The sequence below is a fragment of the Saimiri boliviensis genome, chromosome 4, assembly GCF_048565385.1.
Source record: "Saimiri boliviensis isolate mSaiBol1 chromosome 4, mSaiBol1.pri, whole genome shotgun sequence".
NCBI lineage: Eukaryota > Metazoa > Chordata > Mammalia > Primates > Cebidae > Saimiri > Saimiri boliviensis.
The window spans coordinates 31332277-31358464 of NC_133452.1; the positions used below are offsets into that span (position 1 = coordinate 31332277).

General features: G+C 39.9%; 1 protein-coding gene across 7 annotated transcripts in view; it reads left to right on the forward strand.

Moving 5' to 3' along the window:
• Positions 1-26188, forward strand: part of NHSL1 (NHS like 1) — a 276841-nt gene that overhangs the window by 203086 nt on the left and 47567 nt on the right. For all 7 annotated transcript variants that reach the window (XM_010337559.3, XM_039467645.2, XM_074397388.1 and 4 more), the window contains 2 exons: positions 1071-1223; positions 22798-22925. In XM_010337559.3, the coding sequence (XP_010335861.3) occupies positions 1071-1223; positions 22798-22925 (281 nt within the window). The remainder of the gene's footprint in view (positions 1-1070; positions 1224-22797; positions 22926-26188) is intronic.

The window sequence follows — 26188 nt, forward strand, 5'->3', positions numbered from 1 at the left end:
GATCAGAATCAGGAAGACTTGCTCCTGACTCACAGTTCAGTTATCTGCTGGCTTTACAGGGGTGGGTTAGACTTGCTACCTCAAGCAGATCCCTCAACACAAAGACTTTCTCCATCACCTCTCCAGTCTCTCCTATCCCTGGGTTACATGGCAGATAAATAGAAAGTATTAAAAAATTGTTGATGAATTTGTGTTGGTGCTGTCAGCCTCATTTTTGGGCTCCACCGATGCCCCAGCTTAGTTTGTATTGTCAGGAAAAATGAACTAGAGGGGTCCCAAGCCTCAGGGGAGTTAAAGGTATATTATTGTAGAGATTTATCTAAGTCTCAGGATTACGTATTATTTTCTCCTCTAATGTTTTGGTTCCTCTGTGCTGGGAAAATTTAGTTGAATTGGATTGTGTTGGGAAGAGTCCATTGTATTGTAATTTTTAAAAAGTTAATATAAAAGGGTTTCATGAAAGCAAGAAATTCAGAGAAAATTTTGTAACACAGATGGATCCCCACATCTATTAAATATGTCATTTACATGTAAATGGAATGTCTATGCTTAGTTTTTTAAAAATGTAATTGAGTTTGTAACAGTGATGCTCTTTAGTGCTGTAGAAGGGGGAACATTTGTTAAAAACCTCCTGGTAGGAAATTCATTTCTGTCAGGACAGTCTAACATTTACTGTTGCAATGGCATTATACAGTTGAGTAACTGATATTTGTTATGTGTGTGGGAGGAGGGTTAAGTAGGAATTGGAGGTCTCTATCAATTTTATCAATCGTTTTCAAACAGTGGAGTAAAGGGAGAATCTGAAATGCTGGGAAGCAGTTAACTGAGCTAGTGATTCTGTGAAAACATTGTTTGGAGGGTGGACATTTTGAGCTTTTGCTTTATAAATAAAACACTGGGAGCAAGACCCCTGGAATCTAATATTAAATCTAATTTAGAATTTGCTCCATTTCTCCCTTGCTGGCCCTTACCCGTGGATGTGTTAGGCATGGAAACACATCATGATGTAATAAATTTGTAGCCAATGAAGCTTAAGTTGACACCTGAATGTATTATCTTGTTTCCTATAGCGGTTTCCAATCTAGATGAGGAGAGCCGATGGACAGTCCACTACACTGCCCCATGGCACCAGCAGGAGAATGTGTTTCTTCCCACCACAAGACCCCCCTGCGTTGAGGACCTGCACCGCCAAGCCAAGCTCAACCTCAAATCTGTATTGAGGGGTAAGATGGCATTCTCTGTGAGCTTGTTTTCTTGGATTACTGGCTGCTGAGAGTATAAATTTGTTATCTATCTATAAAACCAGATCTGCTGGCTGGACGTGGTGGCTCACGCCTGTAATCTCAGCACTTGGGGAGGCTGAGGCGGCTGGATCACCTGAGGTCAGGAGTTCAAGACCAGCCTGACCAACATGGTGAAACACTGTCTTTTAAACAACAACAACAACAACAACAACAACAAACAAACAAAACAACAACAACAAAAAATACAGATCTACTTTTATTGAATGTATAGTATGCTGTCTCTTTATAAGATATCATAAATACAATCAAATACATGCTGGTATGGTTGGGCTGTGTCCCCACCCAAATCTCACCTTGAATTGTGGCTCCCATAATTCTCATGTGTTTGTGGGAGGGACCCGGTGGGAGATAATGGAATCATGGGGGTGGTTTCCCCCAAACTGTTCTCATGGTAGTGCGTCCATCTCATGAAATCCGATGGTTTTATAAGGGGAAAACCCTTTTGCTTGGCTCTCATTCTCTCGTCTGCTGCCATGTAAGATGTGCTTTTTGCCCTCACCATGGTTGTATGGGGTCCCTGGCCATGTGGAATGGTGAGTCCATTAAAAATCTTTTTTTCTATAAATTATGCAGTCTCAGGTGTATATTTTTCAGCAGCGTGTAAATGGACTAATACCCATGCCTAAGGTGTTCTGGTCTCTGCAGAAACTTACCTACTTGCAGATACGCAAATCTGTCTTCCAGGGACCCATACCTTCTTGGAAACACTTTAGCATGTTTACACCTCCAGTATTAATTTGATCCAAATAACCCCCTGTTGACATGGGCAATTTTGCCACTGCCTTTTTAAAACCATTGTAAGAATTCAAAAGCAATTTGTTTTTTTGAACACATTTGTTTGTTCTGTTTAGTTCAAGCTGGGTGTAAAGAGGACCTATATATAGCCTTCGAAGAAGTGCTAAATGGTTTGATTGATCAGAACTGGGGTAGCATCCAACTGGGCTCCTCTGAGCTTAGGTTCTGCCAGCAGATGGGCAAGGTATACTTAGTCAAGTAGAAAATATAGGAAGAGTGTATTCCTGTATCTAGTTTAAAATTAGCATTTTTACTTCAATTTATTGTGGTTTGTTTTTGTTTTTGAGATGGAGTCTCACTCTGTCACCAGGCTGGAGTGCAGTGGTATGATCTCAGCTCACTGCAACCTCTACTTCCCAGGTTCAAGCAGTTCTCCGGCTTAGCCTTCTGAGTTCCTGGGATTATAGGAGTGCACCACCATGCCTGGCTAATTTTTATATTTCTAGTAGAAACAGTGTTTTACCGCACTGGCCAGGCTAGTCTCGAACCCCTGACCTTATGTGATCCACCCACCTCAGCCTCTCAACGTGCTGGGATTACAGTCATGAGCCACTGCACCCAGCCCAATCTATTGTTGATGTTAAAAAGTAAATATGTGGCAAGGAGGGCGTCCTAAAGGTCATAAAGAAGGAAAGTAGTTCTTCAAAGAAGAAGGAGTAACTTGTAAAATTCAGAGATTTTTTTCTTAGAACAACAAATCAAACTTCTTAATTCTACCAGATGCTGCTCCTACCCGATTTCTCCTACCATACAGTGTTTGGGACAATAGTATACCAAAGAAGTATTTGTTATTTATCTGAAATTTAATTGAACTGGACCTCCGATATTTTATCTAATTGCGAAAGACTTAAATTTGGGAGAAATTCTGTGATTGATTTAAGGAAAATCTAGCATTAAAACCCCTCTAATTTTTATGATAATTTTATCTTGTATATCGGTCACTTATGAAGTGATTTATTCTTTAATATACGACCACTGTGAATGCTAATAACATTTATTAAACACTTAACTATAATGCCAGGTACTGTTCTAAGACCAGTAAAGTATTAACGTCATTTAATTTTCCCAATAATCCTACAGCTTACTTTAGAAAAATAGAAGCACAATGATAAGAAACTTGTCCACGATCTCCAAGTTAATTAGCAGTAGAACCAGGATTTAAAGTTGGACAGTCTGAATCCTTGAAGCTCATATTCTTAACTGCTACACTATACTGCCTTTAACAACGATTTATTTATTGGGAATTTGTTATTCTGGCAGAAGTGCAGAGTACAAAGGCAGGGTTCTAGCTCTCAAAGAATTTATGCCTGCATCTCTTGTACAAATCACAATGTGAAAAATACTGAGGAGGCAAACCAAAAATTGCGTTATGGGAATTAAATAGGGCAGATAATTTCTGCTTGGAGAGAGAAGGAAAAACTATCCATAGGTTCACCATAGATTTGGTGTTCAGAACAGAACTGTGCAAACATTTCAGATCATGGCTCTATTTTTTGTTCCTTTAATGTTTCGTAGTGCTCAGATTATCTCATGTGTCTTACAGTATCTTGTATGTCACAGCCTTGCTATTGGACTATCCAGAAATGGGGGCATTGTTAGGTTCCCTTTTTATTTAGGCTGAGTAACGTCTATCTCTAGTGACTTCAGTCTTAAATGAGAAGAATGCCATTCATTTGGCTCCTTTGTAAATAGCCTTGGAGTTGTGCCGTGAGCTTTGTTGCTGTCATAATATTGATCCCTGAATGTACCTATATCCAACCAAAGTTTCTTCCAGATCCCTTTAGTTCCTGGTGATTTATCTTTAGTAAACTGTGACCAGGAACTTCTCTACTTATAGCTCACCTTCCTCCACCAAGTAATTAATAAGAAAGTTAAATGGCGCTGTTCCCAGGACAAATCCCCGAGGCAGTGCCTGGTTAACATTTCTCTGCCCAGCTTCTAAGCAGCAGAGCACTACATGGTCTGGCTTGTAGAAAACGCTTTCATGAAGGTATGTGCAAGTTTGAATATTCAGGCTCGACTGTTTTGATCACTCTCCAAGAAACTGTGTTTGACTCCCTAGTTCATGTATTTTCAAGTTCCAGATCAGGACTGGACCTTTCTCCCCTTGAAAAATTGAACATCTGTTTATAGACATTTTTGCTTTTCTTTTTGAGTATGCAGTACATCTATATGAAATATCATCTAGCCCCACTGGTTTTGCCTGAACTTGAATTTTATTTTGAAAAGATAAATGCTTTCATAATTGTTTTAATGCTCTAAAATGGTTCATCAAAGGAATTTACTATTAATAAAATTAATAACTTTGGAAAATTTCTGGAGCGCAACGTTTAAAGTCTGGATTTAAAAACTTCGTAAGAGATTTTAGATAAATTATAGACTTAGGAACAGTGGTAGGAAAAGATGAAATGAGAAAGATTATGTGCATTCTTTTGTTCTCTGTTTATTTACTTTTAACCACATATACAGAACTTCACCTACCTCTTCCCCTATATCATCTTAGCAGCCTGAGATAAATACAGCGTGAGTGCAAGGTATTTATTACCTCATTATCAGTGAAGATTAAAATAAATTAGTCTCTGAATATGTGACCTTATTAAGATTTGATGTTATATAAATTATCAGTCTAAGTTCATTCAAGCTCAGCATTCTCTACTTAAAAGTATAGAAAGGTAGCTAATTATTCACAGTGAGTAATCTATTTTGTTTCATCTTCTATTCTTACTGTGTCTGTAATTTTAAGAAAAGAATGCCATTCTTTAGTATTAAACAGGTTGCTGATTTTTTATTGCCATTAAATGCTTATTGTATGAATTATTCCATCAGTTTTTATGGGGAGCTAGAGTCTACTCTTGAGAACCGTAAAGCTTGGAGGGAAATGACACAGTGAGTATCAATAAATGAATAATGAAATGTAAACATATACTTTTCAAAATTTGGTTCTAGGCCAGGAGTGTTTAAATGAACAGATGAAAGTTCCTGTGTCCTCAACTTTAAAGAGCCAGGCCCTGCTGTCTTGGCAGCCGCTTGAAGCAAAGCTTGTCCTGAGGTTTGCTACTGCAGGCTTACTGTCTTCCAGTAGTAAACAGGCCGTAGTGTGATGGAGGTGTCCAGGAGGTACCTTGTGCACATAGGGAGAGAGGGCTCAGTCAGATAAAAAAGAAAGGCACTGGAAGGTCCCTCCACACCCGACTCCCTCCTGCTCCCATCCCCACCTCAGGAAGGAGATAGTCTTTCAAGATGCGTAAAATGGCATGTGGAACAGGCTCTTGTCCGTGTATAATTTTTCTCTACTTTGATCTGAATATAGCAGATATCTTTTGTATTTACAGTTGGAGAGTCTGTAGAGACTTTGAAAAAATTTGATGGTCACAGGCTTAGGTTAAACATCTTGGTTTTGTTTGGTTTGTTTTGTTACTAAAGATTTAGGTAATGATTCACTGCTAATGAAGATATAAACGTGTACAGGTTGAACATCCCTAATCTGAAAATTAGACATCTGAAATGCTCCAAAATTCAGTACTTTTTGAGCACTGACATGACGCTCAAATTTGAGCATTTTGGGTTTTGGGATTAGGGATTCTCAGTAGTTATAATGCAAATATTCCAAAATCTGGAAAAAAAAAATCTGAAACATTTCTGGTCCCAAGCATTTCAGATAAGAGATACCCAACGTTTACCCAGATTTTAAAATGGCATTTTGGCATGTTGGAGTGCACCTATAGTTCTAGCTACTCAGAGACTGAGGCAGGAGAATTGCTTGAATCCGGGAGGCAGAGGTTATGGTGAGCTGAGATTGCACCACTGCATTCCAGCCTGGGCAACAGAGCAAGACTCCATCTCAAACAAACAAAACAAAACAAAAATGGCATTTTGATATTTGCTTCAATAGACATCTGGCTAGCAACAAATAATAAATTTTTTAAGATGGATCCCATTATCTGTGAAGAATTCACTCAGTTTCTTGAGTTTCCAGAAGAAATCTACCCTTTTTACGTCCATCATTGTTTGAATCCTTTATGAACTTCATTGGTGATAGCTGTGATGATAAGTAACCTAAATCTAGCGAAATTTTTATCTGCATAGTTTTTAGCTTCATGGAAAGGGCTACAACTAAGTGGAAAAGAAATCAGGAAATAGGAGTAAGCTCAGTGAGAGGTTCAGATTTTGTTTTCTTGTAACCCGTAGACCTCGTTTGACAACTGTGAGCATATTCAAGGTTAAAATAAAGACATGTCACCTTTAAGCCTCCATCCCCAAAAAGCCCAACTTGGGAGAAAGAGAAACATATTTTCTCACACGGTGTTTAACAGTCACTTTAGTTACTGGCTCTGTGTACACTCCTGCCTGAATTAGTTCACAGAACAACTGTTGTTGGTGTCAGAAATGTTCTGTAGTCACAACTGTTTCCTGAAGAAATGCATCTTAGCAGGTCAGCATGCTCTGTGGCTCTTGGATTAGAAGCGTGAGCACAAGGAGGCATGTTGAATCTGGCCTATGTCATTCAAACTCAGAGAGTTATATTGATAATACCTGGAAGGATAGAAATTGAGGATTTATTAGCTACTTACACCAAGTGATTACAAACAATCGTGTGCACATTGACTTAACATTAAAGAATGATTTACCTTTCTTAAAATTATGGACTGGATTTCCAAGTTGTTCTAGCCAGATTTCTCTGCAGCTACCACCACCAGACTTTGAGGATGACTACGTTCACCTTTCATTGTCATGAAGCCTCCTAGCTCCTTTTTAGCTTAGACAAGTATGTTTGTCTTGGGAGAGACTGTGGGCCTCCTTCTGGATTTGCTGAGGATGCTTAGCTGTCGTCCTTATCAGCCTAGAGCCCATGGGTCCCTGAGATACCACAGACGCCCCTTATCTTTTGCTATCTGTTCTCCTGTTGAAGGTCCTGTGGCACTTTCCCAGGGCTGTCTAGGAGGTCCCTTTGCAGAAATGGCCTGTGGATATTGATTGAAAGCGTGCCCTGATGGCATGCTGCACCTGCCCACCACCTCAGACAGGCCCAAGTTGGACATCTGCTTTGTTCACCTTGTGCTAACCACATTGAATTCCTCATCTTTTTTTCTGTAACTTTAAAAAAAAATATGACACAGAGAGGTATATAAAACGTATACGGCTTAAGAAATAGAGTGAACACCTGTATAACAATTACCTAGGTTAAATGTGACCAAAATTTCAGAAGCTTCCTGTTCTTGCTTGCTTTTCTTTTCTTTCTTTCTCTCTTTCTTTTTAGACAGGATCTCACTCTGTTGCCCAGACTGGAATGCAGCAATGTGATCGTGGCTCACTGCAGCCTCGACTTCCTGGGCCCAATCTATCTTCCCACCTTAGCCTCTTGAGTAGCTGGTTACAAGGGAAAGAAAGAGAAACATTTGGAATTAATGAATTAATGATTTAGCACTTGCAGCTATACACCTGTATAACCACTATCTAGGTCAAATGTGACCTAACTTTCAGAAGCTTCCTGTTCTCTGCTTGCTTTTCTTTCCTTTTCCTTTCTTCTTCTCCGTCTTTTTTTTTTTTTTTTTTTTCCTTTTCCTTTGACAGGATCTTGCTCTGTTGCCCAGGCTGGAGTGCAACAATGTGGTTGTGGCTCACTGCAGCCTTGACTTCCTGGGCCCAATTCGTCCTCCCACCTCAGCCTCCAGTCCTCTGGTCAGTCCCCCTTTCCATTTTGTAGATAAGCAAACCAAGACCCAGAGAAGTTAAGGCTTCCTGGTGCTCCCATATGCTGGCCTCTTCTGATCTCAGACCTCAACAGCACTGAGACCTGTCCCTTTGACGCCCTTTCGGCTGCCCTCAACTTTCTAGAAATTCACAGGGACAAACAAAGCTCACATTGGGAATCTTATGGCCAAAGACAGATTTGATTTCTTTAGCCAGTTAATTAAGGAATTGCAGATTGGCTCATTGTTGCCTAAAGGTGGTGACTTCATGGTTGTTCCTGAAGTCTCTTCACTCACCTCTAATTTCATTAAAATTCAAGTAAGTCTAAGAGAAATAAAGGAAGCATTGTATGACATGTTTGATTAAATCTATAACCATCCTTTCATCTTAATGGCATTTGGTGCTCATTTTTAGGGTTATAATTGGTCATTAGTAATTCAATAGACTTAAAAAAAAATAGGCATAGGTGATAAGGAAAAGAAAGACAAACATTTGGAATTAATAAATATACTAATGATTTAGCACTTGCAGTTGAGTTTACAATTTGCCTAGTTTGCTACTTCCCAAAGAATACAGTAAAATTGATGTGCAGAAGGAGAAGGTCAGATGTCTCTGGCTAAAACAAAGGGTTTTTTTTTTTTTTAAGTCAAAGTCTTGCTCTGTTGCCCAGGCTGGAGTACTGTGGTGCCATCTCGGCTTACTGCAACCTCTGCCTCCTAGATTCAAGTGATTCTCATGCCTCAGCTTCCGAAGTAGCTGGGACTATAGGTGCGTGCTACCACACCCATGTAATTTTTGTATTTTTAGTAGACACAGGATTTTGCCGTGTTGACCAGGCTGGTCATGAACTCCTGACCTCAGGTGATCTGCCTGCCTCAGCCTCCCAAAGTGCTGGGATTATAGACGTGAGCCACCCGCCCAGCCCCTTAAGTTTTTTACAAGCAAGAAACTTTCAATTACTTATACTCATTTATACAGTTTTAAGTCATTTTCTAGTTGAAACAAATATTGACATAGAATTAGGGGGCAGGAGGAGTGCCATGTTATTCTGAAAAAGCCCCTGAACAGATGAAGGAAATAGAATTACGTCATATTTCCAAAAACCACAGCAGCACTGACATCTTGTTTTGTTGTCATTAACAATTCCAGAAAATGAGATGAGAGACCAGAATTCTGGTTGCAGTGCTGTCAGTAACAAGCCACAGGATGTCGGGAGTCACATCCCGTCTTCCTACTTGGCTCCCTCCTCTGAAAAAGTTTACGATTCTGTGTTCCCTTGTAAGCTCTAAAATTCTGATTGGGTTTTCAGTACTTTTAACTGTTTAAGGGTAATCTGTGTGAACTTTACTGACACAAAGATGTTACTGACGGCTGAGCGTAAGTCCTGACACACTGGGTTGTGTGGTCTCAAGTTCATATGGATGGTAAAATTTTCCAAGTGCATACTGCAAGTGAGGCGCAGGGCTGGATGTTATAGTGCAGTCAAAGATGAATGACATCGGTGCTTTCCTCCAGAGGCTGAAAGCTAGCCAGAGATAAGATGGATGTATGACTAGCTTGTGTACAAGCTTCATAGCGGTGGTATTATCAAGCCTCACCCTGGGTGTTGTCTTTAAAACAAACTTGGTCAGCCTGCCCTAGTTAAAAATTCTTTAGCAGCTCCCCATTACTAACAGAATATAACCTAAGCTCTTAGCATCTGAAACCCTTCCTGAACGCCAGCCTCTTTGTCTCATCTCGTCTTCTGGATCACCTTTGCTTTCCAGACGTCTCTACCCCTCCACCTAAGGTTTTTACGTTGTGCCTTCCCAAGTCATTTGGAATCTAAATTCAATTGGAATCTAGCTTGTCTCGTTCCTCTTTCTCTCCACGGCATGTCCCAAGCCATACTTTTTCCCTTCTGAACCACAACCTCTGACACGTGACCAACTCCTATTTCCCCTGTGAGTGTCATCCTTGGGTGCTGGAGTCTCCCGCAACCTCTCCTGGATTCCCCTGGGCAGCCTCAGGAAGCCCTTCTCTTCTCCACCTTCCCATGGAAGCGTACACTCCTCCGTTCCACTGCTTGTGGTGCACTGTGTCATTGTGTCTGCACGTTTGTCTCCCCACTTGAGAGTAACATCCGTGGGAGCAGGGCCTTGTCTTTTCACTCGTGTGTCCCCAGCACATAGTCAAGCGACTGGGACTTCAAATACCGTTGTGTTTGTAGAGGGCCTGAAAATGTTTGGAAAAGTCACCTAAAACTCAGGAGAGAGATGGAAGTCAAAGCCAGGGAAGAAGTGTTGAAGATGTGGAAGTGATGAGATCGGGGATGGAGAGGGCAAGGGGCAAGGAGGAGCGGGATGGAGAGGGGGATGGCTGAGCCCTGGAAACTTTATTTTGGGGCATGGAGAGGGAGAAGTTTGCAAAACAGCACAACTGGGGAAGAAGAGAGTCAGCGAGGATGCAGTCACATCAGGGCGCTCACAGACGGGGAGAGAGTCCTTGGAGGAAGAGGCTGTTGAATTGGTTAGGTGGTGATTGGTGACCTTTGAAAGGGCGGTTTCAAGGAAGTCTTTAAGAAGCCAGAATTTCTGAGATAAGAGTGATTTTTATAAGCAGAAAAACAAAGTAATTTTTTAAAAGAAATAAAGGTGAGTGAATGATGCCAACAGAGCAGAGAGGGAAGGGCTAGCATTTTGAGGTAGTGTCAGGGTAGAACTGATATTACAGGTTTCAAAAACGAGAGCCTGTGAAAACAGGGCCACAGACAAAAGGTGTCAGCAGGCAGGGAAAGGATTGCAGATATGGAAAGAGAAGGGGAGCATGTTCCCTGAAGAGGCAGGAGGCAGTCGACTCAGGGGAAAGTGGAGGGTCAGAGGGTACAGCCTCTGTCTCCTGGAGGGAATTGGGGAAGCATGTTTTGAGATGGAGCCAGAGGTTGAGGCTGCTCATTACATGGTGTGGGAGCCTTGCTTGAAATGTGGCCCCTGCCATATTGTTAGTTCTTTGGCGAAAAGGATGGCTTTATTTGGTGCGCTTTCGATTAGTTCTTTTGAGTTTAATTAGGTTGACTTTTCAAAGACAAATGATGTTATTAAAGGCTTTAAAAAAATATGTGTGGTATTTCATTAGGCTCTTTTGGAATTTTTGTCCTGAGGGAAAGTTGCCCAACGGAATGAAACCACCGATTAAATGCCCCATTGAGAAAAAAAGAAAAGAGCAGACAAAAATATGGGATTAACAGAATGGGAATTACACACAGAAGGGGCTATTTAACTTCTCCTATCGGATTTAATGGCATGGAATTTTCTATAATACTAAGTACTACTCTGGGTATGGCAACCCGGAAAGAAGTGCTTTCCTCCATGTCCTTAACCCGAGAGAGGGAAGTCAGATGCACGAGCAAAGGAAAAATAAACAATCATTGCTTTTTCAGACAGTTAAAGAGCTGTGTTGCCCCTCCCCTTGCCCCCTCCCACCCCTGTTTTTATTTAACCGTAAGCAACACACAAAAGATAGAATGGCAAAGACAGTTATTTAAATGATTCAGGTCTTAACAAAGCTCTACGGATTGTTTAAACAAAAGGCTTTTTGTTTTGTTTTTGTGTCTGTAGCCAGTCTGCTGTTTCAGCAATTCCATTTTAACTCCTGATAACGTGAGTAACTTGAGTGGCCTCTATATTTCACTCAGGGCAGCAGAAAAATGCTACATTGAAGGTACCGTGGATAAGGTTTGTTATCATTCACGGTACAACCATAGTCTCTGGTGTTGGCTTAGAATCTTGGCAGGCTATTTGATCTTGAGTAACCTTGGCGATGCTCCTCTGCTGCCAACGATACGGCTTGGCTTTTTAAGTCTAAAGTGAAATGAGATCACCTCCAATTTGGCGGCACTCTCTGGTGGTTCTCAGCTAGGACCTGCGGACTCTCAGCACACTCACATTAATCATGACACCAGAAAGCTTTCACCTTAATTTAAATCAGATTTAGTTCTTCTAGGCTTCTTAAATTAATTTGGGCATATGACAAGAAGAAATGTGAAAAGCTGGTTTTCTGCAATGGCAAATGACATTTTAATAGTAATTCTTGCCATGGTGTGCAGTGAAAAACAAAGCTAACAGTTTATCCAGTGGCTCAAGTTTTAATGCTTAATTCCTAAGGTTTTTTCTTTTTTGGAGGTTTTAATTTCACTCTAATAGGAATTAACCACAGAGCAAGAATGTTAATCAAAATGGCCTTTTATTTTTAACCCTTCTACATCAAATGAGATCTTCTATGATGTTGAATGTCAGTGACAGAGATATTGATCCCAAGACATGGGGGAAAACCAGTCTTTCTAAAATGTGTTAATGTGTTGTTAACAAATTCATTTCTAGTTTGACTGTTGAGCCAATGACCACAATTAGTAGTGTATTTTCCCTCTGTGGTTATCCCTAACCTGGTCATTTTATTTTGCTAAACATACAGTGTAAATTGAAATGAGAAGTCATTTGGAATTGTGCTATTAAAAATAATTTTTAGGCAGTGTGCGCATCATTCCTTTTTTTCTCCCTCCCCTGGCAAAGAAACCTGTCCATTTCAAAGGTGGCCTTCTATCACCACCTCCCCTCTTCCATCTTACTGCTCCCCTAAACTTGCCTGCAAGCTTTTTCTGAAAATGCAGCTTTCCTGTGGTGTCTGTTCTGCCTGACCAGAAAGCTTTGCAGTTACCCTTTTAATCCTAGATTTGGTCAGTTTCCCTGAAATTCTATTGAGGCAAAATTTCCTTGGATGTTTCCTTGCACCAAAATAACCATGATGGTGCACCAGACGCCATCTTCCTTATTCATTCTGTTCTGCCTGCTCTCCTTCCATCCTGTGACTTCTCAAATATGTGAGTTGTGAATGGGAGAAGCAGCCCATTTAGTGGGAGGTCAGGTCATATGCTTTGGGTTAATTAAGGCAGAAAACGTGGCCAAGGATAAAATTTACCTGGGTGAGCAGTGGGGCCATCACCTTTTTCGTATAGTTACAGTACCCTTTCAAGCATGCCGCTGAACAAATACAGATCATTCATCCATTTAAAGAACTCAGTGAGCACCTGCCAGCCACCCACATTGAGCCAGATCATGTAGGGCTTAGAAACCATTAGGCGAACTTTGGCTTTTACTTTCAGGGCATGGAGAGATTTGAACTCAGAAGTGACATAATCTGACTCATTGTTTTGAAATAGATCAATCTGATTCTGTGTTGAAAGTTCACAGTAAAGGAGACGGGGTGTCAAAGTAGACCAGATGGAGGTCACCATCAGGTGAGAGATGGTGGCAGCCTGATCAGGAAGCTTCCCCTGCAGTTACAGCTGGAGTGGAATGTTAAAATAAGTGTAAGAACCTTCCAAGCATTTTAAGGAAATCTTGACATGTAAGACACACTTCTTCAGCAGCAAAACTAAAGCTTTTCCTGAAACAAAATGGCATTCTTTAGGGACTAAAAGTAGATACCAGACATAGCATTTCCTGCCCTTTGATCTGTACCATATCAGCTTAATTCTTATCCTTTTTAAGTTATTCGCTTGGCAAGTGTGGATCATTTGTGACATAATAAAAAGAACAGACCAACCCTCTTTTCCTTTGGGCTTTTTATCATTTCTCATATGGAATATGTAGGAAGCAACATTCTACTGCCTTCTTTGGGAGCGCCACCTAACACCTCCTCTAAGTAGAGAAGACTTCTCTTTTACTTTCACCTCCACCCTAAATGGATATTATGTTGATCCCTTTTAATTTTATTTCTACTTCTCTTTAGGTATTTGCCTTACTCTGAAACAGTTTTCTCATAATGTGGCTCACAGGACAGCTGCATCAGCATTGATTGAGGACTTGCTAGAAATATAAGTTCTCAGGCTCCACCCCAGACCTGCTGAATCAGCTGTGGGAGTGGACTCGGCAGTGTTTTTATAACAAGCCCTCCAAGGGATTCTGGTGCACCTTAACTTGAGACGCCACTGCTTTGTACATTGGCCTGTGAATTCGTTTAATCAGACAGCTAAACCGTAAGCACCTTGAAGGCTGGAATGTAACCCTTCAGTCCCACTGCCGGTTACAAGCTAGGATTCGATCACACAGCTACTCAGTTAAAGAGTTGGAGCCCTTGACTGGTGCTGCTCTTCTCTCTGGTTGGTGGCGAAGGTGACTTGAGAAACTGGATATTGATGCCTCTGCATATTCATTCTATGCTTTCTCCAAGTTAGCTCTGCCTTGACTGTCTGGAAGAAGAGTATTCATAGGTTTAGAAAGAAATGGCTGGCCAAAGCACAGGTCAGAAGAATCAATGAACCTGCAGGTTGGGAAGTAAACAATTGTCACCAGCTTGACTTTCCCTTTTCCAACTTTCTGCTGCTATGTCTAGATAACTTTCATCCTCCTTTTTAAGGCAAAGTGAGACTCATTCCTTTCAGGAAATTTCCCTTTTCCTTGACGCCAGGGTAACAGTTGGCTGTTTTCAGATTGGCCATCTCTTTCTTGCTTCACCTGCAGCTGAGCACATTGTACTCCATTATCTGGAATGTTTTGTCTTTCTAGGCTCCATTAAGAGATAAAATATTTACTTTTAGAAATTTTAGAAAGGCTTGGGCTTAATCATTAAAGACATATATTTTCTCTTCTTTATGTTTTGTGTTGCTTTGAATGCCAAGTGTCACCAAAGTGATAATTGGTGAAGAAGTGGTCTCATGGGCTCAAATTTGCATTTATTAGGAGGTAAATTTGAGTTTAATACTTGAAATGTAAAAGCATGCTTTTATGCTATTATATATATTCCTTGCTGTACAACTCTTGCTCTAAAGAGAGGGGAAGGGAGAAAAGAGTAAATTGTCTAATAATAAACCAAAAGGGCATGTTTATTTGAAACTTATTATTTAAAGCTACTGTAAATTATAAAGGAATATATTTATTGAAAAAACTGTATTAAATACACAATGTCTTTAAGATTTAAAACAGCTTTTCACTCCTTTGATATGCTACACACAACTGAGTAACTTTTTTATAAGTTTGAACATCTATTGTCTTTTAATTATGTTCTGGTTGGTTTATTGTTGAAGACAATTTAAATAAATTGAAGTTTAACTGCTCTGAAGAATTTATGGAAAATCTGCATAGATTTTTGGAAAATTCATTGTGCATGAGTGACAAGGGAGAATCTTCACTACAGTGTGATTTCTTTCTCTTTTTCAATATTGCCAAACCCAATACATTAATGAAGGGGTAGGAAGATCCCTTCTATTTTAAATGCACTTTGGTTTGATTTTTCATTAAGAAAATACATGACCTAATATTCACAATACTTGATATTTTAGGTGCAGTCAGTTTTTTACTACCCGTTTATTTGAAAGCTCAAACTAGATTATTTAGCTATGCAATACTTCATTCAGTTATTGGACTGGAGTTTATTTTCTTCTAAACATGAATGTTTATAGTTTTATGTATTCTCAGTCCTTGTGGACTAAGATGAAGTTTTGTGATAGAACTGTCCTTTCACCCTGTTATTAATAATCTGATAGATTATTAACTGGCATAGAAGTTTAGAAACCTCGATCTATCAGACATTTTTTACCTGGGCTTCAGAATCTGTAAGACTGATATAATGACTACTTTCCTTCAATTCTCAGAGAATTATTGTAAGCACAAATTAGATAATGATAGCAAGGGGCTTTCAGTTTAGAAAAGTGTCAGTAGTATTGGCTTTGAAAATCAGCGATCTGAAAAAAGGTTTCTTAGACTCTAGATCATCTAGGACTTTCTCACTGAAGCGGTACATCATGACCGCTATTTTTATAATTAACTTTGGAACTGGAGTCCTCCCAATGTTTAATGACCTTGAATTACAGTAGGAAGGTTGCAAAAGATTTAATACTGTTAAAAAGAAACCACATTCAGATTTTAAAATATGATATATGTAGAATATTATGCTAGAAATACCAAAATTGTGCTTTGACCTGAATGTTTCAAAACTTTCCTAGGAATTCATACACACATCAACACTGCTCATGACCTGAAAAATGATAACTGGCCTACCGAACTGGTCCTTCTGGCTTTTCACACTGCAGTGCTTGTTTTAAATACAGTTGACCCCTGAACACAACAAGTTTGAACTTGGAGGGTCCACTTAGATGCAGATTTTTTCAATACAGTCAGCTCTCCCTAAGTTCTGGGTTCTGCATCTGAAACAAAATGAGAATGGAAAATACAGGGTGCAAATCCTGCATTATACAGAAAGCCAACTTTCTGGGTCTGTGATTTGCTGGAATTTAGTATGCGTGGATTTTGGTATTCTGAGGTCCTGAAACCAACCCCCTTCTGATACAGAGGAATGACTGCTTCTTCTGTCAGTTCTTTCCCTTTCTCACACAATCTAAGAAGTCAGCAAAGTTCTTCCTTTTTTTCTTTTAGCATCCACCTATCTGTCCATATCATTTCCTTGGGAAATAGAAAAGCAATCCCATCTATTCCACTTCGTACTTAATTTCTGTTTCTTCTTCTATTTTTCCATCTCTCTCATTTAAGCAGGTCATACTTTGTAACCGTCTATTTAAGAACTTTGCCCTCTCAGATTACGTTTTAGAATTTTTCTCATAAACTCAGTAAAATTTTCACTGCATCGTATGCTTTCTCTTGTGGAATTCTACATATGAAGAAATCAGTTGTGACAAATGACACAAGTTTGGTAAAAATGTCCCCGTATTTTTATCAGCATCACTAAGGACCTTGCTTTTTCCTCATGTGTAGATAACATGTCTTAAGTAGTCCTCTCTTATATGTGGTTTCACTTTTCGCAGTTTCAGCTATGTGCAGTCAATCATGGTCTGAAAATTTTAAATAGAAAATTCCAGAAAGAACACTGTAAGTCTAAAATTTTTACCATTCTGGGCAGTGTGATGAAATCTCACACTAGCTCCCTCCATCCTGCCTAAGACAAGAAACTTCCCTTAGTCCATCATATCCACGCTGCAGACACTGCCCACCTGTCAATCACTTGGTAGCCAGCTTGGTTATCACATTGCCCGTCAGCATCTCAGTGCTTGTATTCAAGTCACCCTTATTTTACTTAATAATAGCCCCAAAGGACAAAAGGAGTAATGCTGGCCATTTGGGTATGCCAAAGAAGCTATCAGGTGTCTCCTTTAAGTGAAAAGATGAAAGCTTTTGACTTAATAAGGACAGAAAAAGAAAATAATATGCTAAGGTTGCCAAGATCTATGGTAAAAATGAATCTTCTGTCTGTGAAATTGTGACAAACGGAAAAGAAGCTCATGCTAGTTCTCCTGTCATACCTCAAACATTATCATGGGTATTGATGTCTAGGAAAAAAACAGTAATATATGGGTTTGGGACTATCTCTGGTTTCTGGCATCTGCTAGGAGTCTTGGAACGTATGCACTGAGAATAAGTCAGGGACTACTAGATTAAAAATCGAATGTCTGAAGAATAGCTTAATGCTTGCTGGGCACAGTGGCTCATGCCTATAATCCTAGGAGGCCGAGGCAGGTGGATCACCTCAGGTCAGGAGTTCGACAACAGCCTGATCAACATGGTGAAATCCTGTCTCTACTAAAAATAAAAAAAGTTAGCTGGTGGCGGGCGCCTGTAATCCCAGCTACTCAGGAGACTGAGACATAAGGATTACTTGAACCCGGGAGGTGGAGGTTGCAGTGAGCTGAGATCCCATCACTGTACTCCTGGGCAACAGAGCGAAACTCCATCTCAATAAAAAAAAGAATACCTTAATGCAAAAAGATTTGGAGGCCGCAGCAGCAATAAATGTGAGAGTCAGATGGCCACTTAGCACTACAACATTATTTTTTTCTTCTGTATTTAAAACTGTGGTCTGCCAAGAAATACTGGTCCATTGTCCTTGTGCTAAAGAAAATGGATTGACATGAAAGGAAGGAGGCGCAAATTTATGGTTGAGAAACGAGGACAACCCACGGTGATACCGTTATCCAAGCAGTACCGTGAGGACAGTAACACAGGTTCACTCTAAATTTCGGATGCAAAAAGAGTACGTGTGAACGGTAGGTCCTCTTTCACATTTGGCATCTTCTTTCTAGCCTGTGGTTGCAGGCATTGCCTGACTTCAAATTATGCTCTGCTTTGCAGTTACTCTCTCAGTTCAGTGTTTAGAAAGCCCTTGCTTATTCACGGTGGCTTGCTCTCACTTTGGTTTCACTCCATTTGTAATGAGCAAAACCATGGTTTAAGAACCTGAGATCCGTTGCAACTTGACAAGGAAAATTTCCTAAATTTCCCCTAGAGTTGGAATAAATGACAGTAGAATTTGATGAGTTTACTAGATTTCAGAAATTTGATAAGAGTAAAAAAGTCATTGGTCAGCTGCCATGAATTTATATTGTCTAGTCTTAGATCCAGCCTCATATTTCATTTGTTACGCTACTGTTTGTTATACTGCTATTAAAACATTTTTATGACATAAATTTCACAGTGAAGAAAAGATGTATTATCTTTTAAACTGGGCTCAAAAAGGTGACACACACTGGAAACACTAATAATTGCCAGGCTTCCATGCTTCTAACTTGTAGATGATGATTTTGCAATATTTGGTCTTTTACAGTCTAACACGTGTCAAGTCATTTTGGCTGTTTTCAATATTATGGCCAAGAATATCAAACTAATAATCTCCTTTAGAAATGATCTTGCCCAGCAGTCCCTTATTTCCCAAGGAAATGTCCTCTTGAAACACAGTCTTACCTGATATCCAATACATTAAATAGATTTGTAAAAGTAATGTTTGAGTAGTGTTAAGTTTTAGAATTTAAACTTTTAAAAGGTAATTATTATTTTATTATTATACGTTTTAGAGTCAGGGTCTTGTTCTGTCTTCCAGGCTGTAGTGCAGTAGCCTGATCATAGCTCATCACAGCTTCAGACTCCTGGGCTCAAACGATCCCCCTGCCTCACCCTCTTGAGTAGCTAGACTACAGGCACATTCCACCATGCGTGGCTAATTAAAAAGAATTTTTTTCTAGAGATGGGGTCTCCATATGTTGTTCAGGCTGTTCTTGAACTCCTAGCCTCAAACAATCCTCTCACCTTGGCTTCCCAAAGCACTGGGATTGCAGGTGCGAACCACTGTGCCCAGCCCTATAATTTAAATTTCTTATAGGGGTCATTAATAAAGCAAAGAAGACAATGTTGAACAACAAATAAAATTAGTTTAAAAGGGCTTTGGATTCCTCTTAATATTTGTAAAGTATTTGGAAACGCTGAATTACATAGATATGTAGCTGCAAGTGGTAATAGTTTATATTGGTTTATTTTACACGTTGCACTCTGATCTTTAGGAGACTTTACTTTTACAGAGATTGTAGGAATAGCTTTATTTCTAGGACCACAGGAAAGTTAATTTAGCAGCATGAGTTAATAAATGAATTTCGTCATGAAGATTTGGTATATAAAACTGTTGAACTTGAGTCTTTTTTTTTTTTTAGATTCAGGGAGTACATGTGCTGGTTTGTTACATGGGTATATTGTATAATGGAGAGCTTTGGGCTTTGAGTGTACCCATCACCCAAACAGTGAACATTGTACCCAGTAGATTTTTTTTTTTTTTTTTTTTTTTTTTTGAGATGGAGTTTCGCTCTTGTCCCCCAGGCTGGAGTACAGTAGCACAATCTCGGCTTACTGCAACCTCCACCTTCTGAGTTCAAGCAGTTCCCTTCCTCAGCCTTCTGAGTAGCTGGAATTGCAGGTGCCCGCCACCACACATGGCTAATTTTTATAATTTTAGTAAAGGCGAGGTTTTGCTATGTTGGCCAGGTTGGTCTCTGACTCCTGACCTCAGGTGATCCAACTGCCTCGGCCTCCCATAGTGCTTGGATCACAGGCATGAGCCACCGGCGTGACCACCCGTGGAATAAGTAATTTTTAACCCTCACCACCCTCTTCTGTTTTCCCTCCTTTTGGAGTCCACAGTGTCTATTTCCATCGGTGTGACCATGTGTTCTACTAGTTGTTTGGCTCCCACTAAGAAGATGAGAGCATGCACTATTTGATTTTCTGTTTCTGAGTTATTTCACTTAGGATAATGGTCTCCAACTCCATGCAGGTTGCTGCAAATGATATGACTTAATTCTTTTTTATGGCTGCATAGTATTCCATGATGTGTACCTATCACATTTTCTTTATCCAATCAACTATTGATGGATACTTAGGTTGATTTCATGACTTTGCTATTGCAAATAGTGCTGCAATGACCATATGGTTATAGCTCTCTTTTTTTCTATAATGATTTCATTTGGATAGATGCTCAGTAGTGGGATTGCTGGGTCAAATAGTCATTCTATTTTTAGTTCTTTAAGAAATCTCCATACTGTTTTTCATTCAAGTTGTACTAATGTACATTCCCACCAACCGTGTGTAAATGTTTCTTTTTGTCTACATCCGTGCCAAAATCTGTTGCTTTTTTTACGTTTTTTTTTTTTTTTTTTTTTTGAGACAGAGCTGAGGCTGGAGTGCAGTGGTGCAATCTTGGCTTACTGTAACCTCTGCCTCCCAGGTTCAAGCAATTCTTCTGCCTCAGCCTCCAGAGTAGCTGGGATTACAGGAGTGTGAAACCATATCTGGCTAATTTTTTTGTATTTTTATTAGAGACGGGGTTTTGCCATGTTACCCAGGCTGGTCTCAAACTCTTAGCCCCAAGTGATCCACCCTCTTCAGCCTCCCAAAGTGTTGGGGTTACAGGCGTGAGCCACAGTGCCTGACCCTGCTTTTTAATTATAGCCATTCTTGAGTGTTGTTCCTTTTTTTTTTTTTTTTTTAAAGACAGAGTCTCACTTTGTCACCCAGGCTGAAGTACAGTGGTGCGACCTTGGCTCACTGCAACCTCTGCATTCTGGGTTCAAGCTATTCTCCTGCCTGAGACTCCTGAGTAGCTAGGACTCTAGATGTGCATCACCACATCCAGCTACTTTGTATTTTTAGTAGAGATGGCGTTTCACCGTGTTGGCCAGGATGGTCTTGATCTCTTGACCTCATGATCCGCCCGCCTCAGCCTCCCAAAGTGCTGTGATTACACTCATGAGCCACCACGCCCAACCAAGTGTTATTTTTTAATCTTAGCTTTAAGGTAGCTGTTTAAAGAAAATCTAATCCAGTATTTACAGAATCCCAGAACTCTGCAGAAAATACTGTTTGAAACTACTCCTCAGGCTGGGTGCAGTGGCTCATGCCTGTAATCCCAGCACTTTGGAAGGCCAAGGTGAAGGGATCGCTTGAGTCCAGGAGTTCAAGACCAGCCTAGACAACATAGTGGGTCCCTGTATCTTAAAAAAAAAAAAAAAAAAGAGCTAGGTTTGATGGCATGTCCTTGTAGTTCCAGCTACTGAGGAAGCTGAGGTAGAAGGGTCACTTGAGCCCAGGAGGTTGAGGCTGAAGTGAGCTGTGATCATCATGCTACCGCACTCCCTCCTGCGTGACAGAGTAAGACCCTGTCTCAAAAAAAAAAAAAAAGAAGAAGAAGAAAACTGCTAGTCATGCTTTATGTAACATTTTCTCTATAGAGTGAGAATATAGATTCTAATCATACTATTTATTTCATGAAAATTGTCAAATGAAGATATTGTGAAAATATTTCTTAGAAAGGATTAGATTAATATGAGTATATTCTCATTAAAAATATGTGTCCTGGAACTTTCAGACATTTTTTAAAATAACAGTTTTAATCAATATTACAAGTAGTTGCCAGCCCAGACAAAATTTTTAACCTGTAGGTAATTGAAGTAGTATTAGTTAGCTATTTTATGATTATATCTGTATTTTTTCATTAGCTTGCCATTCTAATAGATCCTCCTTTTTTCTGATTTGCAGTTCCAAATTGTAAATGTTGTCCTTCCACTCCCACTGTGAGGTAGCAAAGGAGAATGAGGACTTTTCTTTTTTATCCCCTGGCTTATTTAAAGTTGGTCTACTATTTTTAGCCCTCTACTGAAGTGACTGCCGTCTCCTCTTTGAGGAAGAATCGTGGATGCTGATGTCAGAAAGGAGCCCTGAAGATGCCCTAGTTTAGTTCTGTGCCTGTAGGTGCATGGTTTTCTAAGCTGTGGCACGAGAAAACTTTTCCAAAACCACACACATTTTGTGCCCCTTTAGAAAGCTGGATATTTAAAGGAACCCTGTGGCAAATCCGTTTTTGAGACCAGTGCTCCTTTGTACATGTGCTGCTTGAAGGAGCCATTGGAAGATTTCTTACGGCTCCGTCCCCCACCCACGAGAGCCGCCGTGCAGTGCTTTCCCCTCGGAGAGGGTGCTCCTTTCCACACAGTCAGTGGCCTCAGTACCCCTGAGATTCAGGGCACCATGGCCCTGGGTACCTTCCACTTGGTGATGCCAGGCATTCGTCTGGGGACTAGTGGATGTCTTAGGCTGGCACCCACCTTCTATTAAATTCCACACAGCATTTACAGGCTATTTGACATCAAAATTAAATTGAGAAATTAAAATAAAATGAGAGCATTATAACCTGTGATCTCGTGTGTCACTTCCAGCTAATGAGCCTAGGAAACAAGCAGAGCATGAGAATTGCTTGTTTTTTGTTTGTTTGTTTGTTTGTTTGTTTTAAATTTTATGTGGAATAATATCATCACATAATCTAGTAACTAAGACCCTGGGTTAATATTCCAAGTCCATTGCTCACTTGCATAACATTATAGAGTGAATAATGTAATTACCCTAAACTTCAATGTTCTGTGAGTAAAATAGAATTATTGATGCTGTCTACCTCACAGGGTGGTTGTGACCTCTGAATGCTATCTTAGCAAGTATTATTTAATATTAATGTTTAATTAATTTAAATATGGAACGTAGTGTGTAGTAGGTACTTTAATATTTCTTAGTTTTTATCATTATTTTAATATCCTATTAATGTCTAGAAAAATATAACTTTAAAAAGTAAGTGAAGAGGACTAAATATGAAGTAAGCAAAGAGGAGTAAAGGTTTTTAATGGACTTCTTCTCCCTGTGTGCCCCCTCTGCAGAATGTGATAAGTTGCGGCATGGTGGCTACCGGAGTTCTCAGTACTACTCTCAGGGACCCACCTTTGCAGCCAACGCCAACTCCCCCTGTGATGATTACCAAGACGAAGATGAAGAAACAGATCAAAAGGTAAGCATCAAAGTTCAACGCAGAGTCCTGGGAACTGGATCCCAGAACAGAAAAAAAATATATTTGGAAAAACTAGTAAAATCAAAATCAAGCCTATATTTTAATTAATAGTATTGTCCCAAGGTAATTTCTTGGTTTTGACAAAAGTGCCACAATTATGTAAAAGAGTAATATAAGTGGAAACTTGGTAAAGGATACACCAGAAGCTCTCAGTATTCTTGGCAGCTTTTCAGAAAATAGAAGATTATCCTAATTTTTAAAAAGGTAAGATTAGAATTGAAGGAATTCATAAAGGAGGCATAAAATCAGTGTATTTGTGCATTTCAAATATTCTTTTTTGGTTGGAAAAATAAAGGGCTTATTTCTGTTGTTTGGTTTTTCGTATGACCAAGAACCCAGTGATATGACAAAGAAGAACTCTGATATAATAGCAAGACCCACTGTTTTACGGTGGTCAGTATTATTAATGGAGATAGGATAGAAGCAGTGCATTGACTTAATATTATTGCACTAGCCAGTTCATTTAATGATGCTGTTTTATATTGGGGTTCCTTTTCCTCTGCCATCTCTGGAGATATGCACAAACTTCTTAAGAGAAGTAATTTTCTCAGTACTAAATACATAGGAAAGAATAAAAATGTATGAAGATTTTGATTTATATAGTTTTATTTTTCATTTACTAAGCAATGTAGATGGACACTGGAATTACTTAAAAAAAGATTTGATGAATAGTGTTTGGTTTCGCAACCATTTTTAATTAATTAAAAACTCTCAGTGGAATTAGGCCAATTTATAAGTGCCTTATTGATTGAAGAACATTATTCAAAATTTATTATCCTTTTCCTCAAATAGGTAACTTCAGAGAATAAAATAAGATAATAGTTAATCAAAAATGGGAAATGAAGCCAGGCATTGTGGCTTGTATCTGCTGTCTCAACTACATGGAAGGATGAGACAGGAGGATCCCTTGAGTCTGGGAGTTAGAACTGTAGTCACTCCATCGTACTCTAACCTAGGCAACAAAGCAAGACCCGGCCTCAAAAAACAATAGGGAAATTACTACCTTAAATTTCACCCAGAGAATATTCACCCAGATTTTTTTTAGATTCACTTTTTTTTTTTAAGACAGAGTCTTGCTCTGTTGCCCAGGCTGGAGTGCAGTGACGCAATCTCGGCTCACTGCCACCTCTACCTCCCAGGTTCAAATAATTCTCGTGCCTCAGCCTCCCAAGTAGCTGAAATTACGGTGGCATACTACCACACCTGGCAGATATTTGCATTTTCAGTAGATACGGAGTTTCACCATGTTGGCCAGGCTGGTCTTGAATTCCTCACCTCAGGTGATCTGCCTGCCTCAGCCTCCCAAAGTGTTGGGATTACAGGCATGAGTCACCGCACCTAGTCTTCATTTTTTAATTAATATTTTAAATTGACAAATCATAATTGTATACATTTATGAGGCACAATGTGATGATTTGATATAGGTATACAATATGGAATAATTAGACTAACATATCTGTCACTGTACTTACCTATTTTTTTGTGGCAAGACATTTGAAATTTACGCCCTTAGTTATTTTGAAATATACAATATATTATTAGAGATAGTAGTTATCCTACTGTGCAGTAGATCTAAAAACTTACTCCTCCTGTCTATCTCAAAAGTTGTCCCCTTTGATCAACAACTTCTTATTCCTTCCCTCCCCACCCAGATTTTTATCACAGAATGTTTTTCCTATTTCTTGAAAGGCATATTCACATATTGGATTAATCCTTTGAGCCTTTAAAATATACAAAGACAGTCTCTTACTGTAATGGATAAAGCAGCCATTTCAAAATTGATCTCAACTTTAATTTTGAAAACTTCTACTTTTCTCTTGTTGGCATAAGCAGAAAATGAAAACAGAAGGTGAATTACATAGTAAAACTTTTGTTTATCTAGACAGACTTTAGCTAGCCTTCTACTGATGCTCAGAGAAGGAAGAAAAGTTCATAGTGGGGCCTGGTGAGACAGATGGTTTCTGGGTGTATAGAGTCCACCAGCAAATTGACATTGTCATGACAGCATCCTAAGATTTTCTGGGGAATGGGAAAATAATTTCTAAATTCTTACATAGCTCTTTGCTTACCATGGCACTCAACTCTGAGGGAAGTTAGGTCTCTGGACTAGTTTCTACTCCTCTGTACCATTGCCACAGACCCCGACAGCCAAGCAGCCCTCTCCCAGATATGTGTGAGAGTGTAGACAAATCACCCCTGAGAAAACAGGCTCTTAAGCCGAGCGCGGTGGCACGTCTGTAATCCCAGCACTTTGGGAGGCTGAGGCAGCTGGATCACAAGGTCAGGAGTTCGAGACCAGCCTGACCAACATGGTAAAACCGTCTCTACTAAAAATACTAAAAAAATTGGCCGGGCACAATGGGTCACACCTGTAATCGCAGCACTTTGGGAGGCCAAGGTGGGCAGATCACGAGGTCAGGAGTTCGAGACCAGCCTGACCAGCATGGTGAAACCCTGTCTCTACTAAAAGTACAAAAATTAGCCAGGCATGGTGGCAGATGCCTGAATCCCAGCTACTCAGGAGGCTGAGGCAGGAGAATAGATTGAACCTGGGAGGTGGAGGTTGCAGTGAGCCAAGACCGCACCATTGCACTCCAGCTTGGGCAACAGAGCAAGGCTCCAACTCAAAAAAAAAAAAAAAAAAAAAAAAAAAATGAGCTGGACATTCTAGCGTGCACCTGTAATCCCAGCTACTCAGGAGGCTAAGGCAGGGTTACTTAGACCCTGGAGGCAGAGGTTGCAGTCAGCTGAGATTGCGCCACTGCACTCCAGCCTGGGCAACAGAGCGAGACTCCATCTCAAAAACAAATAAACAAACAAAAACAGGCTCCTATCCTGCAGAAAATGAGTCTGAAGAAAATGGCAGTGTATAAGGGAATGTATATAAAAGTCATCCTTTCTATGACATAACATGCCATAACAGTAAACACAAATGTTTCCTTAATAATGACCTTAGTGCAATTTGCTGGCACTGGCATCACTAGAACAAGAATGAAAAGTTGACTGTAGGACCCTTGACAGGTCTCACTGGGGCCCACAGGGTCCTTCTTTTTGAGAAGGGGAGAAGTTGGGCAGTGGGAGAACCTGCCCGGTGTGTGTGGGAGGAGAGCTCTCTTCTGGGCTCCCTGCCAACCCTCACCAGGTTACAGTGTCTGCCATCTTGGCTTTCGTCTATTTGCTCTTACAAAAGTACATAGCCACTT